At 62.6% G+C, this 21,102-nt stretch overlaps 1 protein-coding gene across 1 annotated transcript in view; it reads right to left on the bottom strand.

Annotated features, from left to right (window-relative positions):
• Positions 1-16,821, bottom strand: part of CACNG3 (calcium voltage-gated channel auxiliary subunit gamma 3) — a 22,724-nt gene extending 5,903 nt beyond the window's left edge. Inside the window, exon 1 of the mRNA XM_038151789.1 lies at positions 16,292-16,821. Within this exon, the coding sequence (XP_038007717.1) occupies positions 16,292-16,502 (211 nt within the window). The 5' untranslated portion in view covers positions 16,503-16,821. The remainder of the gene's footprint in view (positions 1-16,291) is intronic.
• Positions 16,822-21,102: the final 4,281 nt, after the last annotated feature.

Genomic DNA, 21,102 nt, shown 5'->3' with positions numbered 1-21,102 from the left:
GATCTTTGGTTTGTTTGCCTGCCTGGAGACATTGATGGTAAGAGATGGGGCAGGGCAGGAGCAGCCCAGAGCCCGGGGCTCCAGGGCCTCCCCTGATCCTCCAGGGTCCTGCTCTCCCTCCTTAATGAACATTTCGGATTTACTTGGGTTAACTGATGAGCTCCTGGGAAGGGTTTGCCTTCCAGCCTCCTCCCTGGCTGAAGGTGACAGGGGTGGCCAGCTCAGCTCTGGGAGATTCCTGGCTCCCACATCCTGGCCTGGCAGGCTGTGGGGAAGGGGGTCTGTCCTGCAGGGTGGGGGCTCTGAGCCCGTTTGGCAAAGGGGGCTCGGGCTCATCCCCTTCCTCTGCTTCCCACCGCTCCAAGGGCTGGCCAGAGCTGGAAGAAGCTCCCAGCCCACCCCTGGCATGAGTGCCTGGTCTTTAGGGTCTCTTCCAACCCAACCCATTCCATGATCCAGCTGGATGATGAACAGACAGATCCAGACTCACTCGTTTGTAGCAGTGAGTTTGACCCACAAGTTTCATGTCCAGAACACTGGGGACAAAACCTGCCCAGGTGGAACCAGGGGGAAAACCAAGAGTCGAGAGTGTAAAACCTGGGATCCTCCGGTGAAACAAGCTGCCAGAAATCCAGACAAAGAGAAGCTGTGGGTGTGGGTGCTCGGGTGTCTGCTCCCACCCCGAGCAGAGGCCGGATCATCGCCAGGCTGCTTAAGCACCTATTTATACCAAGGAGGAGAGAAGCTGCATTATGATGGGGAGCTGGAGGTTTCACTTCACCGGTATTAAAATGTCCTCTGAATTTCTAAAAACCTATAAATGACAATTTCATAGCTGTGAAGCGTGGCATCCAGCACAGGGGAGTGCTATTTTCGACTCCGTGTTGACAGCTGAAGGGGAATGGATCACAGAATTAAAAACTAGTTGCTGCTCGAGTCCAAGCAATCATGGCTTGATTACGCTTCTTATGGGCACACAGAGGCAAGGCCGAGGCTCCAGCACAGACTCCTGGTGCTTTGAGAGGTCAATCCACAGAGCAGAAAACAATTATAAGCCAAATCACTTAGGAGAATGGATTTAAGCATAAAAGCACAACTGTGTACGGAGGATGATTTAAGAGCCTTCTGCCCGAAAACTCATCACCGTGACGGGAGTTTGCCTTGCTTTAGGAGCTGCCTGGCTAATAAGCAAACAGCTATAAAAATAAAAACAGGCCCAACAAAGAGAAGAAAGGAGATATTCATAACTCTGAATATAAATCAGCGACTTGGAATTGTAGAGCGCCGATAAAGGCTCGGAGAAGCAGCGGGAAAGCATCAGAACGTCCTTCCCCAGTGCATTGGGATGAGCAGCAGCACGGAAAGGAGCAGTGCCGCCCGTCACCAGACAACGCAGCAGCCTGAGTCACAGCCCCGGAAACGCCAAAGGACCGATCACAGCCATTCCTCACCCAGCACACCCATCCCGGGCCGGGGGAGCCGCCCCAGCCCTGGGGAACCGCTGGGAGGGGAAGGGAGGGGAAGGGAAAAGGGAAAAGGGAAAAGGGAAAAGGGAAAAGGGAAAAGGGGAAAGGAGGCTGAGACACTGCTCTGCCCACCCTGCAGCTCCAGGGGCTGGGGCTGGCACCTGGCAGCACAAGCAGGGACTGGGAACAAGGGGACAGGCCCAGAGTGACACGGCCACTGGCCCAGAGTGACACGGCCACTGGCCCCACTCGCTTTGGGGCAGCCAACAGCAGGCTGGGGCAGTGACAGTGACCAGCACAGAGCCCTGCAGGTGACAGTCAGCGTGGGGCCAGCAGGGACATCCTGGTGCTCAGCAGCCTGGAAAAACACATTTAGTCATGGAATCATCACAGGATTCCAGAGTGGCCCGGGCTAGAAGGGACCTCAAAGCCCACCCAGTGCCACCCCTGCCATGGCAGGGACACCTTCCCCTGTCCCAGGTGCTCCCAGTCCTGTCCAGCCTGGCCTGGGCACTGCCAGGGATCCAGGGGCAGCTCCAGCTGCTCTGGGCACCTGTGCCAGGGCCTGCCCACCCTTAATACTGCCTAGTTCAAGGTGAAGCAGCTGCCTAAATTTGTGATCAGCACCACGGTCGGTGCTTGAAGGAGGCTGTCACTAACTCCATCCCATAAAGAAGGGCTCTGGGCAGAGGCTCAGGAGGTGCCAGAGGAGCCCTGTGGGCAGTGAGCCCCTCCACGCCCTCAGCACAGCCCGACCTCAGCCCAGCACTGCAGGCCCAGGGCTGCAAAAAGCAAACCGTTCTGCAGAGGAGCCCCACGGCGCAGAATATCCGGGCTGAAAATATGTAAATGGCCATGAAAAGCACTGTCAGAGCTGCAGCGAGACGAGGCAGTCGCCAAAAGGCAATTTGGAATTTCTGAGCTCGCTGCACGAGGCATTAAAAAGGTCACTATTTCTGAAATAAGGATCTTTACAAATAAACACATTTGCCGAGGCCTCGGTGAGTCACGCCAGAGCGGAGCACAGAGCATTTCCACCCTAATGCTCCTGACAGGCCGGGAGCAGGGAGATCTTTTCATGTTTACAGTTCATCAATAGTTATTACAGCTGCACAGTCAATCTTTAAAGCACATTTAGCCTGGGAGGAGGCTCGGCAGGTTGTTTTCCCTGAAAAAGTGATATTAAATTTATTACGTTCTTCCTCTTTCATAGCATGGACTTGAAGGCAAGTATTTGAAGTTCAAACACGCGACTGCCACTCCAGCACCTGCCTTTTTTAAAACATATCTATACCTCTGTCACATCTCCCCGGTATAAACATTTGAAGTTTTCAGCTGATGCGTTAAAAGGGCCTCGATCCATCACAGCCTATTTATTCCGGGGAATGCAGTGGGCACCGTGCCGGGGGTGTGGAGGGAGGGCTGGCACCCCGCGGCTCCCCCGGCTCCCCCGGCTCCCCCGGCCGGGCTGCGGGTCCGGCCCCGCGGGCTCCGAGCGCCGCCAGCCCGGCCGGATTTAGCTCCCGGCCGCCGGAGGCAGCGCCGCCTCCTCACCATCTGCGGGAGGGAAGCAGCCCCGGGGAGCGGCTCCAGCGCCCCAGATGGGGAAAGCCATTTCCAGGAGTAGCACCATCGCTTCACTCCTGGCTTTTTTCGGAGAGCAAGGAGGAACTCTCCTGCAGACGGAGCATCAGGAGAGAACTTCGCTGGCGAACCAGGGAGCGACGCCAACCTCGTCTTCCCCACCCCAGAAATAAAAGCCGCCCTTTTGAGCTGCCCAGAGACCCTGGGCCAGCCCCAGGGCGTTCCATACCCCCCCGCCCTGTTTGGGAACACCTTGGCACTGCTGCACTGGCAGAGGGTCCCTGCCCGGGCAGCGACAGGGCAGGGTGCCTCTGGTCCCTCACACAGCACTTGGGGATTTCACAGCCCCAAAAGCCCCCAGCACAGGGCAGCCAGCTGCTCCAGGCCCCTGAAACGCTGCCCTGCCTCAGGCAGCCCGTGGCACTCCTCTGGCTGAGGCTGCGCTGTCCCTGCCCACGCTGCACCCTCGGGCCAGAGGACAGGGCCCTGCTCCTGGCTACAGAGCTGCTCCACCCCGGCCAGAGCTGGGCGAGCTGCTCCACCCTGGCCAGAGCTGGGCGAGCTGCTCCACCCTGGTCAGAGCTGGGCGAGCTGCTCCACCCTGGTCAGAGCCGGGCGAGCTGCTCCCCCCTGGCCAGAGCCGGGCGAGCTGCTCCACTCCTGTCAGAGCTGGGCGAGCTGCTCCACTCCTGTCAGAGCTGGGCGAGCTGCTCCACCCCGGCCAGAGCTGGGCGAGCTGCTCGGCGGTCCCTGAGCCACTCACACCTTGGCCACTGAACAGCCTCACCAGCCCCAGCTTCCCAAAAGCACAAAACCCTTTGCTAGAAAACATCTGAGCTTTGACACAACCCCAAGTCCGCCCGGCCCTGCCGTTCCAAACCCACACAGGCCCAGCCCCCCGAGGCTCTGCCCTTCAGCAGCCAACGACAGCTCTGAGGGGAAGAGGAGAAGGACGTGAAAGCCCCCGAGAGGGGTGGCAGCAGAGAGCTTCCCCACTCACCCACGGCTTCCCATCCTCCTCCTCTGCACTGAGTCACAGAGAGCCCATCCCGCCGCTGCTGCAGCCAGCTGCTGCTCTGCCATCGTCCCAGGAACACAGGCAGCTCCACCGGGCCCCCGGCACTTACCTGGGGCTGCCCCTGTGGCTTTACTGCCCCATTTTCAGCTCTGGAGCATGCCCAGGGCCCGTGGGGCTGCCCACAGCACACATCCCTGCAGGGAGGGCTGAGCCTGCAGCAGCCTTGGATGGCTCTGGCCCAGCTGCAGCCCAGCAGCTCCTGGCTATCCTTGAGGGCACCTGCCTGGTTATCCCTGAGGGCACACACCTGGCTATCCCTGAGGGCACCTGCCTGGCTATCCCTGTGGGCACCCTCCTGGCTAGCCCTGAGGGCACCTGCCTGGCTATCCCTGAGGGCACACACCTGGCTATCCCTGAGGGCACCTGCCTGGTTATCCCTGTGGGCACCCTCCTGGCTATCCCTGAGGGCACACACCTGGCTATCCCTGTGGGCACCCTCCTGGCTATCCCTGAGGACACCTGCCTGCTCTCTGGGTGATGCTCCAGCAGCTGGGGCTACAAGCTGGAAGGACAATGGATGGATGAAGAGCAGCCCTGAGCAGCCCTGTGAGGAGAGCTGGAGAGGGACTGTGGACAAGGGGAATGGTTTCACTCTGACAAGGGGAGGCTTAGATTAGATATATTAGAAATCCTTCCCTGGCAGGGTGGGCAGCCCTGGCACAGGGTGCCCAGAGCAGCTGGGGCTGCCCCTGGATCCCTGGCAGTGCCCAGGCCAGGCTGGGCAGGGCTTGGAGCACCTGGGACAGTGGAAGGTGTCCCTGCCATGGCAGGGGTGGCAGCGAGTATCTTGAAGGTGCCTTCCAGCCCAAAGCATTCCACAGTTCCACGGTTCCGCTCTCCCCATTTACAGGCGGGCAGGGCAGCACTGCAGAGATGCGGATCACGAGCATCTGCTCGCTTTGGGCGCTCAGCTGGAGCCGGGGATTTCGCAGCCCCGGCACAGGCTCTGCGCGGGAGGTGACGCTGCTGTCACAGCCCGGCCCGCGCCAGCGGGGCTGAGCCCCCGAGCCGCTCCTGCCCCTCACGGGGCGTTCTGCTTCTCCTGCTCTGTGGGACACTTCCCCCCATCCCCAAGGGGAGATCTGCTCAAACTGACGTCGCCAGTGATTTCTAAAGAGTGACTGAGCTGGTGTGCCCCGAGCAGCCCCTGCCTGAGGCCCGGAGCTGTCCCTGAGCCCCTCAGCGAGCGGCACGGGGGGTGTCACACGCGGCACCAGTGCGCGATGGCCGCAGAGCCGATGGCCAGCAGATCCCGCACAGCCGATGGCCGGCAGATCCCGCACAGCCGGTGGCCAGCAGCTCCCGCACGCTGCAGCGGGCGCAGGGGCCGCTCCGTCGCCGCGGTCCCCAGCAGTCCCCAGCCCCGGTGCCGGTGGCGGGGCTCGGGCTCGGCGGGGGCGGAGGAGCGGCCGTCTCGCACCTCAGCCGCGCTGAGCCGGGGCTGGAGCGCAGCCACCCGGCCCCGGAGCGGGCACGCACCGCAGCTCGGCCCTGCGGGCACGGGCTGCGCTCCCGGGAGCTGCTGCAGGCTCACGGGGGGCGGCCCAGCGGGAATTGGGGCAATAGACGGGGTTCCTTTAACGGCATCGCACGCAGCTATTTCCAACACGCACAGCACCTCCCCGGCCCCGCAGCCCCCGCAGGACAGAAGCAGCAGGGACACACGGCCCGGCTCCCGCTGCTGCCCGGCTGAGCTCGCACACCCCGCCGCAGCTCTCCTGCTTCCCATGCAAGGCGCGATCGCTCTGATCCTCCGGCCCCTCACGCTGGAGAGAAGGCCAAAGACTGATGCACAGAGAACACGTTCATCCTCGGCTGGAGCGCTGCGGAGCGACAGGAGATGCTCCCAGCACGGGGAGAAGGAGCCCCGGGGCCGCGGGAGGCTCGCAGCCCCCGGAGCAGCCGGGGGTCAGCCCGTGCCCAGCTGGAGCGGTACCAGCCCGGCCCAGTCCGGCCCGGTGGCACGGCTGCTGCGCCTCGATGAGCCTGCGGGGCTGAGCCGGGCTGCTCAGGCAGATGGGGGAGCTGGCACGGGTGCCGAGCATCCCGGCAGGAATGACTGTCCCAGCTGGCCGGGACGCACAGCCGGGCCGACGCGGGGACAGCTGCCCGAGGTCACAGTGTGCCTCGGCGGGTGACAGCGGCCTTTCCCAGGCAGGCGGCGGCCCAGGGAAGGCGCAGCCCCTCGCGGTGCTCTGTGATGGCGTTGGGTGATGCGCTCGGGGGTGCGGAGGTGTCACACGCAGCTGCAAGAAGCAGCTTTACAGGTGTTTAACACCCAGCTGGGCATCACCGGCCTGGCCTGCAGGGCTCCTGCTCCACGTCAGGAGGGAGCCCAGCCTCTCCAGGGGGATGGAGGCGCCGTCTCTGGGACCAGGGAAGTTCAGGACACAAGCTGCTTGATGGCAATGCCAGCAGCACAAGCCAAGGCTGATTTTAGCAAGTTAAATCAGGCACACCTCAAAGGGGCCATGCTTGTTGGTAGTCTCTCTGGGGTGCTCTCCCCTCCCCTTGCGACTCCAGGCACAAACTGAGATTACAGGTATAACTGGGGGACAATCACCAAAACACCAGTGAAACTGGAAATGCGACCATCCAGAGGCATGAACACAAATGTCACCCGCAAGCCCCACCTTTGTCACTGCTGACTACAGTCCCACAGGATGTATGACCGATGCCAACATCTCCATGAGTGCCCAGCGTCCCCCAGAAAGGCTGGGAGGTCCCATGTCCCCTGTGTCCCCACCCTGGGGCTCCTGTCCAGCTCAATTCTCCTCCTTCAGTGCAAAGCACTTGGCAAACAGCACACACAGAGCCCCAGGGAGGGTGACAGGATGGCACCAGCGACTGACCTGTCCCCAAACCTGCCTCCTGCCCTTCCTGCCACCCTGGCAGTCCCACAGGACCGTGGGACCTGGCACGGGAACAGCTCAGCCTCCCTCTGCTGCCCAGCAGCACGAGATTTGTCTCTTCACTGTGGTGTCAGGAGATAAGGAACAGGCAATATCTGAGGAAACCATCTCACCCTCCCGCCTGCTCAGCAGGCACCATCCCTCCTCCTGCCTGGGCTGTGAAAAGCCCTGCTGTGCTCAGCACCCACCAGGGAGTGAGGGATTCCTGCCACGTCCGGGGCTGAGCAAAGCCAGGGGTGCTGGCACATCCAAAAGGGACCTACTGCAAGAGGACCCGCCACGTCTCCCCTGGGCCAGTGATCACAGCATCTGAGAACCCCCGAACTGTTTGGAAGGGACCAAAAGGCACAGGCCAGCTCCGAGCCCGCAGCAAACCCTGCTGGACTATCCATCCTGAAGGCACTTCCACACCTGTGGCAGGTAGAGGGCTGGGAAATGGCGGCAGAGTGCAAAGAGAGCATTCCACAGCAGCCCCGGGGCCCGGGCTGGCCCCGAGCTGGGCCAGAAGGTGTTCCCAGGGTTTGTGTGACAGGTCCTGGTGGTCCCAGGGTTTGTGTGACAGGTCCTGGTGGTCCCCGGGCAGTGGGACAGGTCCTGGTGTTCCCAGGGCTTGTGTGACAGGTCCTGGTGGTCCCCGGGCAGTGGGACAGGTCCTGGTGTTCCCAGGGTTTGTGTGACAGGTCCTGGTGGTCCCCGGGCAGTGGGACAGGTCCTGGTGTTCCCAGGGTTTGTGTGACAGGTCCCGGTGGTCCCCGGGCAGTGGGACAGGTCCCGGGGTGGGACGCAGCCCCTGCCCCTCCCCGCACAGCCCGCGGAGCCTCCTCCCGCCGCAGAGCTGTCAGCGCGCACACCCCAGGGACAGCCCCCCGTTGTCACCCGACACTGTCATTCCTTATCACAGCGGGTATCTTCTTAATCAGAGCCCTTATCTGGAGCTGCTGCCCTCCCCCAGCGTGGGACTGCGCAGAGCCAGCGCCTCCCCGCTCCTCACCCCAGGAAAGCTTCCCAAAACCCCCGGAGCGGAGCCCATCAGCACAGCAAACCCAGCCGGGAGCCCTCGGGAGACGCCCCCACCTCTCCACACCGAGCACTGACCCGAAATGCACCCACCAGCTCCAGGGATCTCCTTCCCGGGGTCACCTCGAAGGCGGAACGGGTCGGAGGTGCCGGAGCCCGGCTGGAAAGCTGGCACCCTTCTGGAAAGGAGCGGGCAGCGGGCAGGAGCCCTGCCCACGTCCCTGCGGGCGCTCTGCGGGCGCTCGGGACACCCCCACAGCCGCTGTTCATGGCAGTGATGCGAGGCAGGGAGAGCCCCCCGCCAGGTGGGACCCCTCGGGCAGCAGCCCCCACACCCACGGGTTAGTGCCTTTGTGTAAATTTAAGGCCGTTTTTGATTTTCCCGAGAAAGGAGGTTACTGTCTGTCCATGAAGCGCACACTGCGTTCATTAAAAATCCATGGCGAAGCCCATGTGAGCAGGAAGCAGGAGAGGCGAGGAGCACCGAGCAGGATGAATGCTCGGCTGCCTCACCTCGCCTCATCCCGGAGAGCGGAGCACGACAGGTCCGCACACCTGGCCTGGCCCCTGAGCGGTGCCCGGGGCTGTGCCAGGGGACACGGGAGGGCATCACCCCGCGGGCCATCGGGGGCACTTCCCGGAGCGCTGCTGAATCCACCTGGCTTCACCCTACGAAAGGCAAAACTCGCGCTGGGAGAAGGGATTCACCAGAGGCCACGCGGCTCTCGGCAGCGGAGCCGGGCATCGCTCCCCGGCTGCTCCAGCGAACGTCATCGCTGGCACCTCCCGGCCGGTCCCCACCTCGCCGGGAGCCCGGGGACCCGCAGCCCTCCGTGGGACACCCTGCCCGCGCCACGGCTGCCCGCAGCCCCCAGCGCCGGGGCTCGCAGCCTTCGGCAGCCGTCCCTAATTATTTACAGCCGGCGTGGAGCCAGTGACCTTGCACGGGAAAAAAACCACTCGAGCCTCATTCAAATTCAGCCTTCCACCTCTATTACACGGGAACAGCTCCGGAGATGACAGGCTCTGCACCACGCCTATGCAGCAGTGAAATGCCCGTTTCTGAGCTGTTCCCAGCGTTGTGCTCATCACGTGCTGCTCCCAGGCAGTGGGGGAAGCGGCTCTTTAACCCGCCCCGCGAGCCGGGATTTCTGCCCAGAAAACACCGCAGCATCCCAGGAGGGTGGGTTTTGCACCCTCTGCTCCGAGCAGAGCTGGTGGCAGCCAGCTGAGGCCAGCTCCTCCCCGGACACTCTCCAGCCTGCCCTGGAGCTGCAGGCAGGCTGCTCGGAGCCTGGGTGCCAGCTGGCAGGGCCACGAGACCCTCTGTGCCCAGAAGAAGGATTCTTATGACTCGTGGCACTTGGCCGTGCGCCACAAGAACATGGGTCTGGAGCAGCCTGAGGGTCCGGCCAGCCTCATTTCCATCTCCATCAGAGGACAGTAATTCACTTTTACCCAACACATCCTCCACCAAGGCGAGGCAAGGGGATTCCCTGAAGCCAAGGCTGTGCCTGGGTGTCGTTCGTGGCCCCTCGCAGAGCCCCGTGCCCAGGGCTCGCGTCTGGGGCTGTGTGACAGCAGAGCCAGGGCTGGGCTGTGCCTGCTCCAGGCTGTCCCGATGGAAAGCCTCGCTGGGTTAAACTGCAGCCTGCTAGTCCCATCAGGCAGTCTCAGACAGGTAACTGTCCCGCTCCACCTTATCCCTCACCTCTCCTCAGGTGCCTCCACCCCATCCTGTATCTCCATCACACAGGAAAACTCAACACGTCCCGGCCCTCAGGAAACAAAGAGCACACAGCCCTTCCCACCCCCCAGCAAAGGGCACACAGCCCTTCCCACCCCCCAAAGAGCACACAGCCCTTCCCACCCCCCAACAAAGAGCACACAGCCCTTCCCACCCCCCAAAGAGCACACAGCCCTTCCCACCCCCAAATAAAGAGCACACAGCCCTTCCCACCCCCCAACAAAGAGCACACAGCCCTTCCCACCTCCAAAGAGCACACAGCCCTTCCCACCCCCCAAAGAGCACACAGCCCTTCCCACCCCCCAAATAAAGAGCACACAGCCCTTCCCACCTCCAAAGAGCACACAGCCCTTCCCACCCCCCAAATAAAGAGCACACAGCCCTTCCCACCCCCCAACAAAGAGCACACAGCCCTTCCCACCCCCCAAAGAGCACACAGCCCTTCCCACCCCCAAATAAAGAGCACACAGCCCTTCCCACCCCCCAACAAAGAGCACACAGCCCTTCCCACCTCCAAAGAGCACACAGCCCTTCCCACCCCCAAAGAGCACACAGCCCTTCCCACCCCCCAACAAAGAGCACACAGCCCTTCCACCCCCCAACAAAGAGCACACAGCCCTTCCACTCCCCAACAAAGAGCACACAGCCCTTCCCACCCCAAAAAGAGCACACAGCCCTTCCCACCCCCCAAATAAAGAGCACACAGCCCTTCCCACTCCCCAACAAAGAGCACACAGCCCTTCCCACCCCAAAAAGAGCACACAGCCCTTCCCACCCCCCAAATAAAGAGCACACAGCCCTTCCCACCCCCCAAAGAGCACACAGCCCTTCCCACCCCCAAATAAAGAGCACACAGCCCTTCCCACCCCCCAACAAAGAGCACACAGCCCTTCCCACCCCCCAAACGTGCCTGGCTGCACAGAGCAGCCCTGCCCCCTCCATCCCCCCCAGCCCTGGCAGGGCCCATCTGGGGGGACTGGCCCACAGCTGCATCCCTGGGCAGAGCCATGGCTGGGGGCACTGTGGGGAGCCACCCAGGGGTGCTGGGCAGCGTGGCCAGCGTGGCCTGGCAGCCCCTCCACACCAGCAGCAGCGCTGGCACCGAGCTGGAGCGGGCAGCACCGGGCACGTTGGGCTGGTGGTGAGAATCTATCCCAGACACTGCCCAGACAGAGGAACAGGACGAGCAGCTCCTTAAATACCTGCCCATAATGAGTAGTGAGAAAAGTGCTCCATCATGGGTGATTGCAATCTCAGGGACATTTGCTTGGCGCTTTTAAAAATTAAAGATAATAACTTTCTAACAGAAACAATCTTGCTGTCACCTTGGGGAAATTCTCCGCTTGGCCTCACTCAGAGGGCTGAGAGGAGCTGGAGGCGGGGGAAGAGCTGGTGCCCAGCCAGGGCAGCGGCTTCCAGCCCGATTTGATGCCTTCACTGTGACCCAGCTCAGCTCAGCGGAGCCGAAACCAGCCAGGACAAAACCAACAGGGAAAATGGAAATGCAGGAGCGAGGGCAGGGCTTTCCTGCGCCTCACACCCTGCCAGGCCCGCTGGAAAGGGGGAACGGCAAATTGAACTAAAAAATTAAAAACCGGGGACTTTGATATGGGAAGGAGCAGGCCACACACAAGTGGCTGATGGGAGGAGCTGATGGGATCTGTTAAAATAAATCTGCAGCTGAAAGGTCAAGGCAAAACAAGGAGGAGTTCTGTCGTTGTGTTGGAAGGAGCTTTCCTGACGTGTAAGCCACGACTGGATCATGACAGTGTAACTGTCAGTCATGGAGCAGAAGTGACACATGCTTATTTATTCATCAGATACTTCTGTTCTCTACTTGGAGACAAACAGGCTCCCGGGTTCTGGCAGGAGCTGGGGGATGCTCAACAGCCACTGCAAAGTGTAAACACGGAATCGGGAGGACCAGAGAACTTCCTCCCAGGAGCATCCAGGGAATGGGCTGAGAAGGCTTCTGAAGATCTAAAATGGATTTTAATAGACCTTGGCATTTGTTGAATTTCTAGAAGGGAGAAGCTGGTTTCGTGCCAGGAGGGATGCGATGGGCAGCGGCAGGAGCTGCGTCCCCAGCACTGCCCGTGGGTTAGCAGAGGAGGAGGCAAATGTCAAACAGCCTTGTGGAAAACTGATTTATCAAACTTCATAAATTTTTCCTGATATAGTTATAAATTCAGTTGATAAAGGAAGTCAGCAACACAATACATTTAAGAGTTCCACAGGGTATTTGATTTAGCTCTCCTGAAAAAGGCAAAGACCTGCATCATGCAGAATCAACAGCTCTTTATTGCCGGGGCTGGGAGCTCCCAGAGACTGCCCCTCCATCCGAGGGATGCTCCTGCTCAGGATCCCCTGTTACAAGGACAGAGCTGAGCCACATCTTCACTGGGAGTATTGAATAAAACATGAAGTAATTGGGAGTAAACCAGGGAAACGGCAGAGAAAAGAGTGATGGGAATATTGACGGATATTGGGCCAGGCAGATTTGGGCAGCTCGGTACCTTGGGCTCCTTCAGCCATGGCCATCTCTGTACAGCCAGCTCCAGGGACTGGGAGTGAGGAACCAGGAGAGCAAGTTCCAGTTTGGGGAGGGAGATGCTGCCCAGTCCCACTGGATGGGGACTCCCTGTGAGGGCTCCGTGACCTCGGCATGCAGCCAGACTCACAGCAGGCAGAACACGGACAGACAGCCCACGGGGCCGTGGGACACCCAGGGACCAGAGACAGGCAGAACACGGACAGACAGCCCACGGGACACCCAGGGATCAGAGACAGGCAGAACACGGACAGACAGCCCACGGGGCCATGGGAGACCCAGGGACCAGAGGTTGGTTCTTGTGTTCAGGGGGAGCCGGGGGAGCTCATGGGCTCTCCAGCGGAGCCCCCGGCCCAGGGACACGGCCGATCACCCCGGGGTGCAGCCTCCAGGAGCGACCATCCACCCACCACCGAGCTGCAGAAAGGACTGGGCAGGGTCCTGAGGGCCGTGGGGGCAGCTGGTAGGACCTGCAACGCTGTGTGTAAATCCAGACAGGATCATCCCAAAAGACCGGCCCCGAAAGCTCCCCAGGCTCCACAGGAAGGAGCTGCTGGCTGGCAGAGGCTGTGCTGGAGCTGCTCCGGGGGACACTGGAGGGGCCAGGATGGGCCCAAGGGGGACAGCCCAGCTGAAGGACAGCTCTGGGACATAAGATGTCCGTGTCCCCTGCAAAACAACCCACACCCCACCCCAGAGGAATGCAGGATGCTGAGCATCCTCTGTGAGGGAGGCAGGCACAGCAACGCTTGGCCTCCTCCAGAAATGACAGAGCACTTTATTCTGATGAGGGAAATGAAGGAGGAAAGGAAAAGTACCACATCGCCTTAAAATATGGTATTTTGAGCAGCCTTGGCCAAATCCTCCTGCTCCTTCTGCCTGTTTCAGATCCGCATGATGCCATGGAGCCAGTCCCAATCTCCACCACGCAGCAGGGAGGACACGGAGCCTCCCTGCATTTAATGATGCTGCATTTAATGATGCCGAATTTAATTAAGTTTGATGAAAACCAAAGTTCTGTTACTCTCTTGAAAGCACCACTAGCCTAAGCAGCTATTTCTCAACTTCAGCTCTCTGCCCAGAGCGCCGCGCACTTCCCTCCCTTCTGAGCCAGCACAGCAGCCACACGGGACAAGTGACACTGGGACAGCCACGGGGACACACACCGGCCAGTGCGGGTCACACCTGAGCTGGACACACCAGGAGACCCCTGCCGAGCGTTGTAAAAGCAATACCCGGCATCCAAAGGCTGTGACTCCAAGCAGACTATCGCGGCCCAGCAGGCTGGGAACACCTGCCTGGGCTCCAGCTATTGAGTCAAGCGCTAATTTGTGTTTCCCCGAGTGGGTGGCTCTCCATGGGTCTGCGGCGGCTCCATTCAGCATTTATCCGCTCTCGCCGAAGGGCTTGTGACGCTCACGTGGTGCGGGGCTCCCACGCAGGCGCTGCGCCGGGACCGCCGGGGATGCTCGGAGCCGCCGCTGCCGTCGGGCGATTCCTGCCCCGTGCAGCCCCCGCTGAGGCGGCTCCCGAGGGGCAGGGAGCGCTGCCCGGTGCTAAAAGCGTTTGGGCACCGCAGGAGAAGCGGCCCCTGCGACAGACTGCGCTCGGTCCCGGGATGGAGCCTCTGTCCCTGCTCCCAGCCCGGCACGGGGATGGAGCCTCTGTCCCTGCTCCCAGCCCGACACGGGGATGGAGCCTCTGTCCCTGATGGATCCTCTGTCCCTGATGGAGCCTCTGTCCCTGCTCCCAGCCCGGCACGGGGATGGAGCCTCTGTCCCTGATGGAGCCTCTGTCCCTGATGGAGCCTCTGTCCCTGCTCCCAGCCTGGCACGGGGACGGAGCCTCTGTCCCTGATGGAGCCTCTGTCCCTGATGGAGCCTCTGTCCCTGCTCCCAGCCCGGCGCAGCGAGGGCACAGAAGGCAGCCGGCAGCGAGGCCCTGCAGCAGGAATCGCGCCACACCTGCCGCGTGTAACGGGTCCGGGGCTCTGCCCCCAGCGCTCCCCCGGCTGCGGGGCTCCTCAGCCCCCGCCCCAGCACGCTCCTTCCCCCGCCCCGGCTCCTGAGCCCTGCGCAGCTCGCTGGGAGAAGTTTTCCCTTGCCGGCACCGCGCCGGTTAACAGCCTGCGAGGCGCCTTCCCCTGCAGAATTCGGGAAGGTGATAAGCAGCCCCAGCACGTCCCCCCAGCACCATCACAGCCCCAGTGCTCCCCCCAGCACAGGCCGGGGCCCTCCCTATCCCTGGCGGGGCGCCGCAGCCCCGCTGCCACCCGCACCCACGCGGGGATGACGGAGCCCGAGCCCCGCGCAGGGCCCGGGGTGCCGCGGGTACGGGCCGAGCCCCGCACAGGGCCCGGGGGTGCCGCGGGTACGGGCCGAGCCCCGCACGGAGCCCGGGGTGCCGCGGGTACGGGCCGAGCCCCGCACGGCTCCATCCCACCCCCACTCCCACCCCCGCAGCTCCCAGAGCACCAGCGCGGGGTAGGATGAGGAGCAGGGAGTGCCGAGCCCACGGCGAGCCCATGCCCTGCTGCTCCGTGCCCAGGCTCAGGGTGGAGGGCTGGCATCCAGCTCCGAGCTCTGCCACGGCACTGCCAAGCCCTTTCCCGAGTGAGCTGTGCCCAGGGCAGCGGGGCCTCTCCGGCTCCTTCCAAAGCAGTGATTGATCACAGCGAGGGAAACATAAAACATTGGCTGGAAAAAAAAATACAGGTAGCAAACCAAAGAATTTTGGATATTACTCATGCCTCCAGTGATCCCATCTTTCACATCCCTGGCTCCTGCCTCCTTGGCTCCCTCGGCCCAAGAGGGGAGACAGATTATCTCAAATTATTTATTATGGAATTAGAGCATGATCCAAACCCTCCTTGAATCAATAAGAGAGCTCTGACTGACTTCACTGGGTTTAGGAGCGAGCCCCAGGAACAGACAGGGTATTTCTGCATCCGTGACTCACCGAGAACTTTCCAACGTGGAGCAGCAGCTCAGCGCCTGCCCCCGGGGCTGGGGGGTCTGACACCGCCAGGGCCCCCCCGGGCAGCGGGGCAGGTTCTCCCGAGCACACAGGACCCCCGCTGCTGCCACTCACTGTCAAAGTTAGGGCCCGGGGCGATGCCATCGGCCATTTACTGCTGCGCAGGTAGCGGCACCTGGCTCTGTTAGAGCTCAGCTTCAGCCACAGCCCGCGGCTGCTCAGAACGCCTCGGCCAGCAGCTCTGGGGCAAAACTGCCCCGAACTCTGGCCTGTGCTGCAGGAGGGCGGCAGCTGCTGGGGCCTGGCCAGGCAGGCGCTGCTGCGGGAGGGAAGCAGCGGGGCGAAGCGGCGAGGCCGGGCGGGCAGCAGCTCGGCCGTGGGGCGGCCGCGGTGGGGCAGCGCCGCTGGGGGACTGCCCAGCCCGGGGACGAGCTGCGCTGGGGCGGCAGCAGCCCCCCGTGCCCCGCGGTGCCGCTCGCAGGGAAAGGGCCGGCGCCGGAGCCGGGGCTCGGTGATGAAGGCGCCGGGGGCGGTGGGTTCCTTCCCCCCGGTGACAGGGACGCGGGGCCGGCGGAGCCTCGGAGCGGGGCAGCGGCCGCGGGCCTCTCGCTCCCGCATTCCCGGTCAGGAGAGGGACCTGTGGCCCCTCAGCCCGGAGCTCCCCGGGAGGACACGGCGCGTCTGCCGCCGCCAGCGCCGGCCCCCGGCGCGGGGGGAGCCGCGGACCCGCTGCCCCCGGCCCCGCGCCCCGCCGGGAGCGGCCCCTGAGCTCCACCTCGGTGCCACCGCGAGCGCCCGGGGAGGGGTGCGGGGAGCGGCAGCGGGGAGCGGCGGGGCCGCCGGGCCGGGGGATGCTCGGGTGGCCGGGGGATGCGCCGCTCGCCGGGGGCCCGGATCTGGGGAGGGGGGTCCCGCGATGCAACCCTTCCCCCGAAGTTTTGGGGCCGCGGGGGTCGGTACCTTCCAGGCAGCACGTCCTCCAGAGCCCCGAGTGGGTCATCACCTCCTCGTTCTTGCGGCTCGTGTCGTTGTCGCTCATGGACTTAGTCCTGCACACGCCGCGCGAGTAGAGCCAGTAGTCGGTGCCCACGGCGATGGTCATCAGGCTGAAGGCTGCGAAGGCTCCCACCGTGGTGACGAGCATCTGGACGCCTCTGTCACACATCCTCATGCTGCTTCATCCTCCGGCGGCGGCTCGCAGGGGAAGGGCCGGCGCCGCCGCCCGCCGCCCGCCGCCTCATGCCCCCGCGGGCGGCGGAGAGCCGGGCCCCCGCGGCGGCGCGGAGCGGGGCGGCCCGGCCCCGGGGAGCCCGGCAGGCATGGCCCGAGCGCAGCCCGCGGAGCGCAGCAGCCCAGCCCGGCGGAGCGGCTCCGCCGTGCGCTCCCGCCGCCTCTCCCGGCGCCTCCCCCGCGCCGCCCGGCCAAGGCAGCGGCGGGGGGCGGCGGGGGCGGGACCCGCGGGGGGCTGCGCCGCCGGGACACCGCCCCCCGCCCGCTCCCACCGGCACCGGGGGACGGGGACCGGCACGGGAAACCCGGCCCGGGGTGCCGGGACTGGGCGGGGACCGTGACCGTGACCGCCCCGGGAACCCCACCCCGGGATGCCGGGATCGGGACTGCCCCGGGAGAAGGGGAGAGGGACCCGACGAGAAAACCCGGACTGGGCGGGGGGATCCCACCACTGGGTGCCGGGACTGAGCGGGGACCGGGGCCCCGGGGACCACCGGGATTCTGGGACCGGGCCGGGACTGTCCTGGGACACGGACGGGGTGGAAATCCCCTCCAAGTGCCAGTGCCGCCCCAGGGACAGTCACCCACCCGCACCAGCCCTCGGCACGGGGCCGCTCGGTTCCCTGAGTCCCCCCAGCTCAGTCTGCTCGGTGCCTGAGCTGCTGCACCGGTACCGGGCACCGGTGGCACTGGGACAAGGGGCTGGGGGCCACACACCCGCACGGCGGACCCCAGGGAGGGCACAACACCCGCTCTCACCGGCACGGAGCTGTCCCTGCCCCGGCAGCCCGCTGCTCGTCCCCTGCGCAGCAGCTGGCTCAGCCTGAACATCCCCCGTACCCACAAGCCACTCCTGCACCATTCCCAGGAGTTAACCCCCCTGCCCTCTCCCTCTCCGCTGTCTCCTCATCTCCCTGAAACATCCCTCAGCCGGGTGGATGAGCCCATGACTCATGCGACCTTTCCAACAAGCCCTGGAACGCACTCACCTCTGGAATTCACGCTCCTGTGAGGGCCGCGGTGCGACGGGAAAGCGGCTGATTTACAGGGTGCCGTGTGCTTCCCCAGCCCTCATCTGTATGCACTCACATGGAAATACTAGTTATTTACTCCAAACAGGCAAACAGAGAATTATGAAGGTACCGGGAAATTAAGAATGCGGAAACCGAGCGGCTCCTCGCCCTGCAATCAGGGTTTGCGGCGCTCCCCAGGCAGGGCCCGCTGATTGCTGCCCCGCCGCGCTCCCGCCCCAGCTTCCCGCCGGCTCCTGGCTGCGGATCACCCTGCTTCATTCCCCGCGGGCCCCGTGCCTGCTTCCCAGCTCAGGCTGGAGGCGGTGCAGCTCTGCCCAGGCTCTCTGGGCTCACGGCTCCGGCTCCTGCTTCCCAGCGCTTCCATCTGCAGAGTGCCGAGCTGGGAGCCGGGAGGGGACACAGCCCTCTGAGGAGCGCCGGCATGGGGACACGGGGCTTGGGGTCAGCGGCACCCACCCGCCCAGCCTGCCTCACAGGTGTCACAGGCTGGGCACCGGGATGAGCCCTGGGCGTGGCTGCACTGGGACACCGGGCACAGAACCACAGAGCCCAGAATGGCTTGGGCTGGAAGGAATCCTAAAGCCCACCCGGTGCCACCCCTGCCATGGCAGGGACACCTCCCACTGCCCCAGGCTGCTCCCAGCCCTGACCAGCCTGGCCTGGGGCACTGCCAGGGATGCAGGGGCAGCCCCAGCTGCTCTGGGCACCTGTGCCACCCTGCAGGGAAGAACTTCCTCCTGATATCCAACATGAATCTCTCCTCTTTTAATTCACAGCCATTGCCTCTCGTCCTGTCACCACCTGCCTGTGTAAAAAGTTGCTCCTCATGGTTTTCCCAAGCCCCTGGTCCTGAGCAGTCCCGTGGGCACCATGCAGGTGGCTCGGAGCACGGCCAGGGAAAGGCCAAGTTCCGTGGGACACCTGCCTCACGACGCCCTGATCCTGCCAGCCCTGCCAGTCCCCCTGTCAGCAGCGCCTGACGGCAGCACCCTGCCCGGCCCCCGGCCTGCGCAGAGGCAGCAAAGATATCTCCCACCCACAGCTGAGGGGCTGCAAATTGCGTTGTGAGTGGGGGATTTTGCAGCCTTAATTGTGTTATTTTAACACAGCGTGTGTAGGTGTGAGCAGAGTGCACATGTACCGTTTCCTAGGCTTTGAACAAAGCGAGCTCAAACAGAAGCAAAGTCCATGTCAGATCGTGTTGGCCCCTGTGGGGCTGGAGGTGGGGACACCCCTGCACCCCTTTCTCTGCTCCATGAATGGGCTGCCAGCTCCAGGAGCAAGCTCACAGCTCTGGCCTCCCCAGGGCTTCACTAGGGTTTGGGACCAAAGAGAATTTGGTGACCTTGGTATCCTGCAACTCAAACTGCAGGGTCACAGCCCGGCACCCTGACCAGGGCAGCCTGGGCAGCTCCAGCTCCAGCTCCATCACCTCTTCCTGATCCCTGCCCTGCCCATCATCATCCTCCTGCTCCTGGACCTGGACCCTGCTGCACTGGGCAAAGTAGAAACAAATAAAAAAACCCAGCCCACACTGCAAAGATTGTACAACTCCAGCAAGAAAAAAGCTGTCCTTGCAGGCAAAAGTGTCCTAACCCGAGATCTGTTTGGCTTTGTCCTCCCAAATCCAGCGATGAAAGCTCTGCTGCATTTAAATTGGCAAAGTGACAGGAAGTAAGCAGTCAGAAATAATCCCTAGCTGGATTAGGTTTTTCCTTGAAGGAAGAGAGGCTGAGACAAGGCGAGTTTGGGTCATTAGCCACGCAGGGAGGTGCTCCAGCCCTGCCTGGCCTTCCCTTCACTCTCCTGCTCCCGGGGGCTGCCAGGGGATGAGGACTCCAGAGCCTTCGGCACATGTGTTCATCCCTCCCCACTCCCACGAGGGGATTATTTATATCTGCACCGCTTTGGAGCGCTGGCTGCAATCCCCTGGCTCCAGCAGGACTCCAGCGCTGGGGCTGGGCTGTCCCTGTGTGAAGAGCTGCCGGGGGTGCCAGCGCTGCCACGCGTGCCACACCGCGGGGCCCGTGGCACGAGCTGGCTGGCTCGGCACGAGCTGCTGCAATTCCCTACCAGCTCTGCTCTCCCTGCTGGATTTCCGACAGTCGAGTAGCAATAAAAATAGCAGGGGAGGAACAGAAATCCACTCTGATTAAGCCTCTTTATTCTGAGAGATGCTGGGGGAGCAGGGGTGGCCGTGTGTGGGCCAGCACCACGCATCTTCCGGGCCTGGGCGACCACTCCGGCAGCAGCTGGTGCCCAAATCTGGGGTGTTTTGCCCACACCTGTGACGTTCCTCCAGCGGTTTTTCCCCTCGGTGCTGACACTGACCCCTGACAGGAGGGTGCAGCCAGGTGGGGGTCAGTCCCTTCTCCCAGGAAACAAGGGACAGGACAAGGGGAGACGGCCTCGATTTGCACCTGGGGAGGTTTAAATTTGATATTTGGGAGCATTTCTTCACTGAAAGGGCTGCCAAGGGGTAGAGTCCCCACAGCTGGAGGGATTTAAAAGCCGTGCAGATGTGGCACGCAGGATCATGGGCGAGTGGCGGCCTTGGCAGCGCTGCAGGAACAGCTGAACACGATGGGCTTAGAGGGCATTTCCAACCCGAGGGATTCCATGAGCCTTTCATTCCCTGGGCACCCAAAACAATCAGGGGAGATGGAAAGGGGTGGAACAGCAGAGTGGCAGTGCCCCAGGGCTCCCAGAGCCACTCCATGGCCAGCAGCTCCCCATCTTCCTGAAGAGAATCCCTTCCCCAAGGTCAGCCAAAGACCAGCCTGCGCGTGAGCGCCTCTGCACGGGATGGGTGGAAGGATGGACAGGGAACAAAGGCATCTGTGGGCAGTGGCAGCCCAGAAGCAATAAGAGAACAAACAGCAGAAGATTAAACCCATTCTGTAGTCAGGTCCAGCCGGACCACGCTGAGCCACAAGGAAAGGTTCACTGCTGCTGCAGCCTGCCACAATTTAATTGATTTGATTTAAATCCTTTGAAGAAGGAGTGGATAAGGAATAATGAGGCAAACAGGATTGTAATGCAAATGAAAGAGATGAAAGATGGCTTCAGGGAGACGCTCTTGAAGGTCAGCGCCCAATGCCGAGCTGCCCCTGGTCACTCGGTCCAACATTAACGAGGCCGTGGTCCCTGGATGCTTTGAGGGATGGAGGGATGGAGCGGGAGGCAAGCACCAGGATGCCCGGCCTTTAATCCCCTCGCTGCGGGCAGATGATCCCCGCGGCCGGGAGGGTTTTACCTGGCTGTCGGGGGAGCCGGGCTCCTGCTGCCCGAGTCACGCTGGGTAAGCACACTTCCTAATCGGGCTGCTCCAGATACTCCAATGGAGGCGCTAACTTCAGAATTAATTAACTTCACTATCAAAAGCTGAGTCATTTGTCACAATGGTTTTGTCATTAGCTCCCATAATTAAGGAAAGTGTCACAAAACCAAATGTTTCACTTACACAAGCCGGGAGAGGCAAAGCTCAGCAGCGTTCCAACGCGCCGG

Source organism: Motacilla alba, chromosome 14 (assembly GCF_015832195.1).
Source record: "Motacilla alba alba isolate MOTALB_02 chromosome 14, Motacilla_alba_V1.0_pri, whole genome shotgun sequence".
Lineage (NCBI taxonomy): Eukaryota > Metazoa > Chordata > Aves > Passeriformes > Motacillidae > Motacilla > Motacilla alba.
The sequence above is the reverse complement of the archived record's forward strand: the minus strand, read 5'-3'. Positions and strand labels throughout refer to the sequence as shown.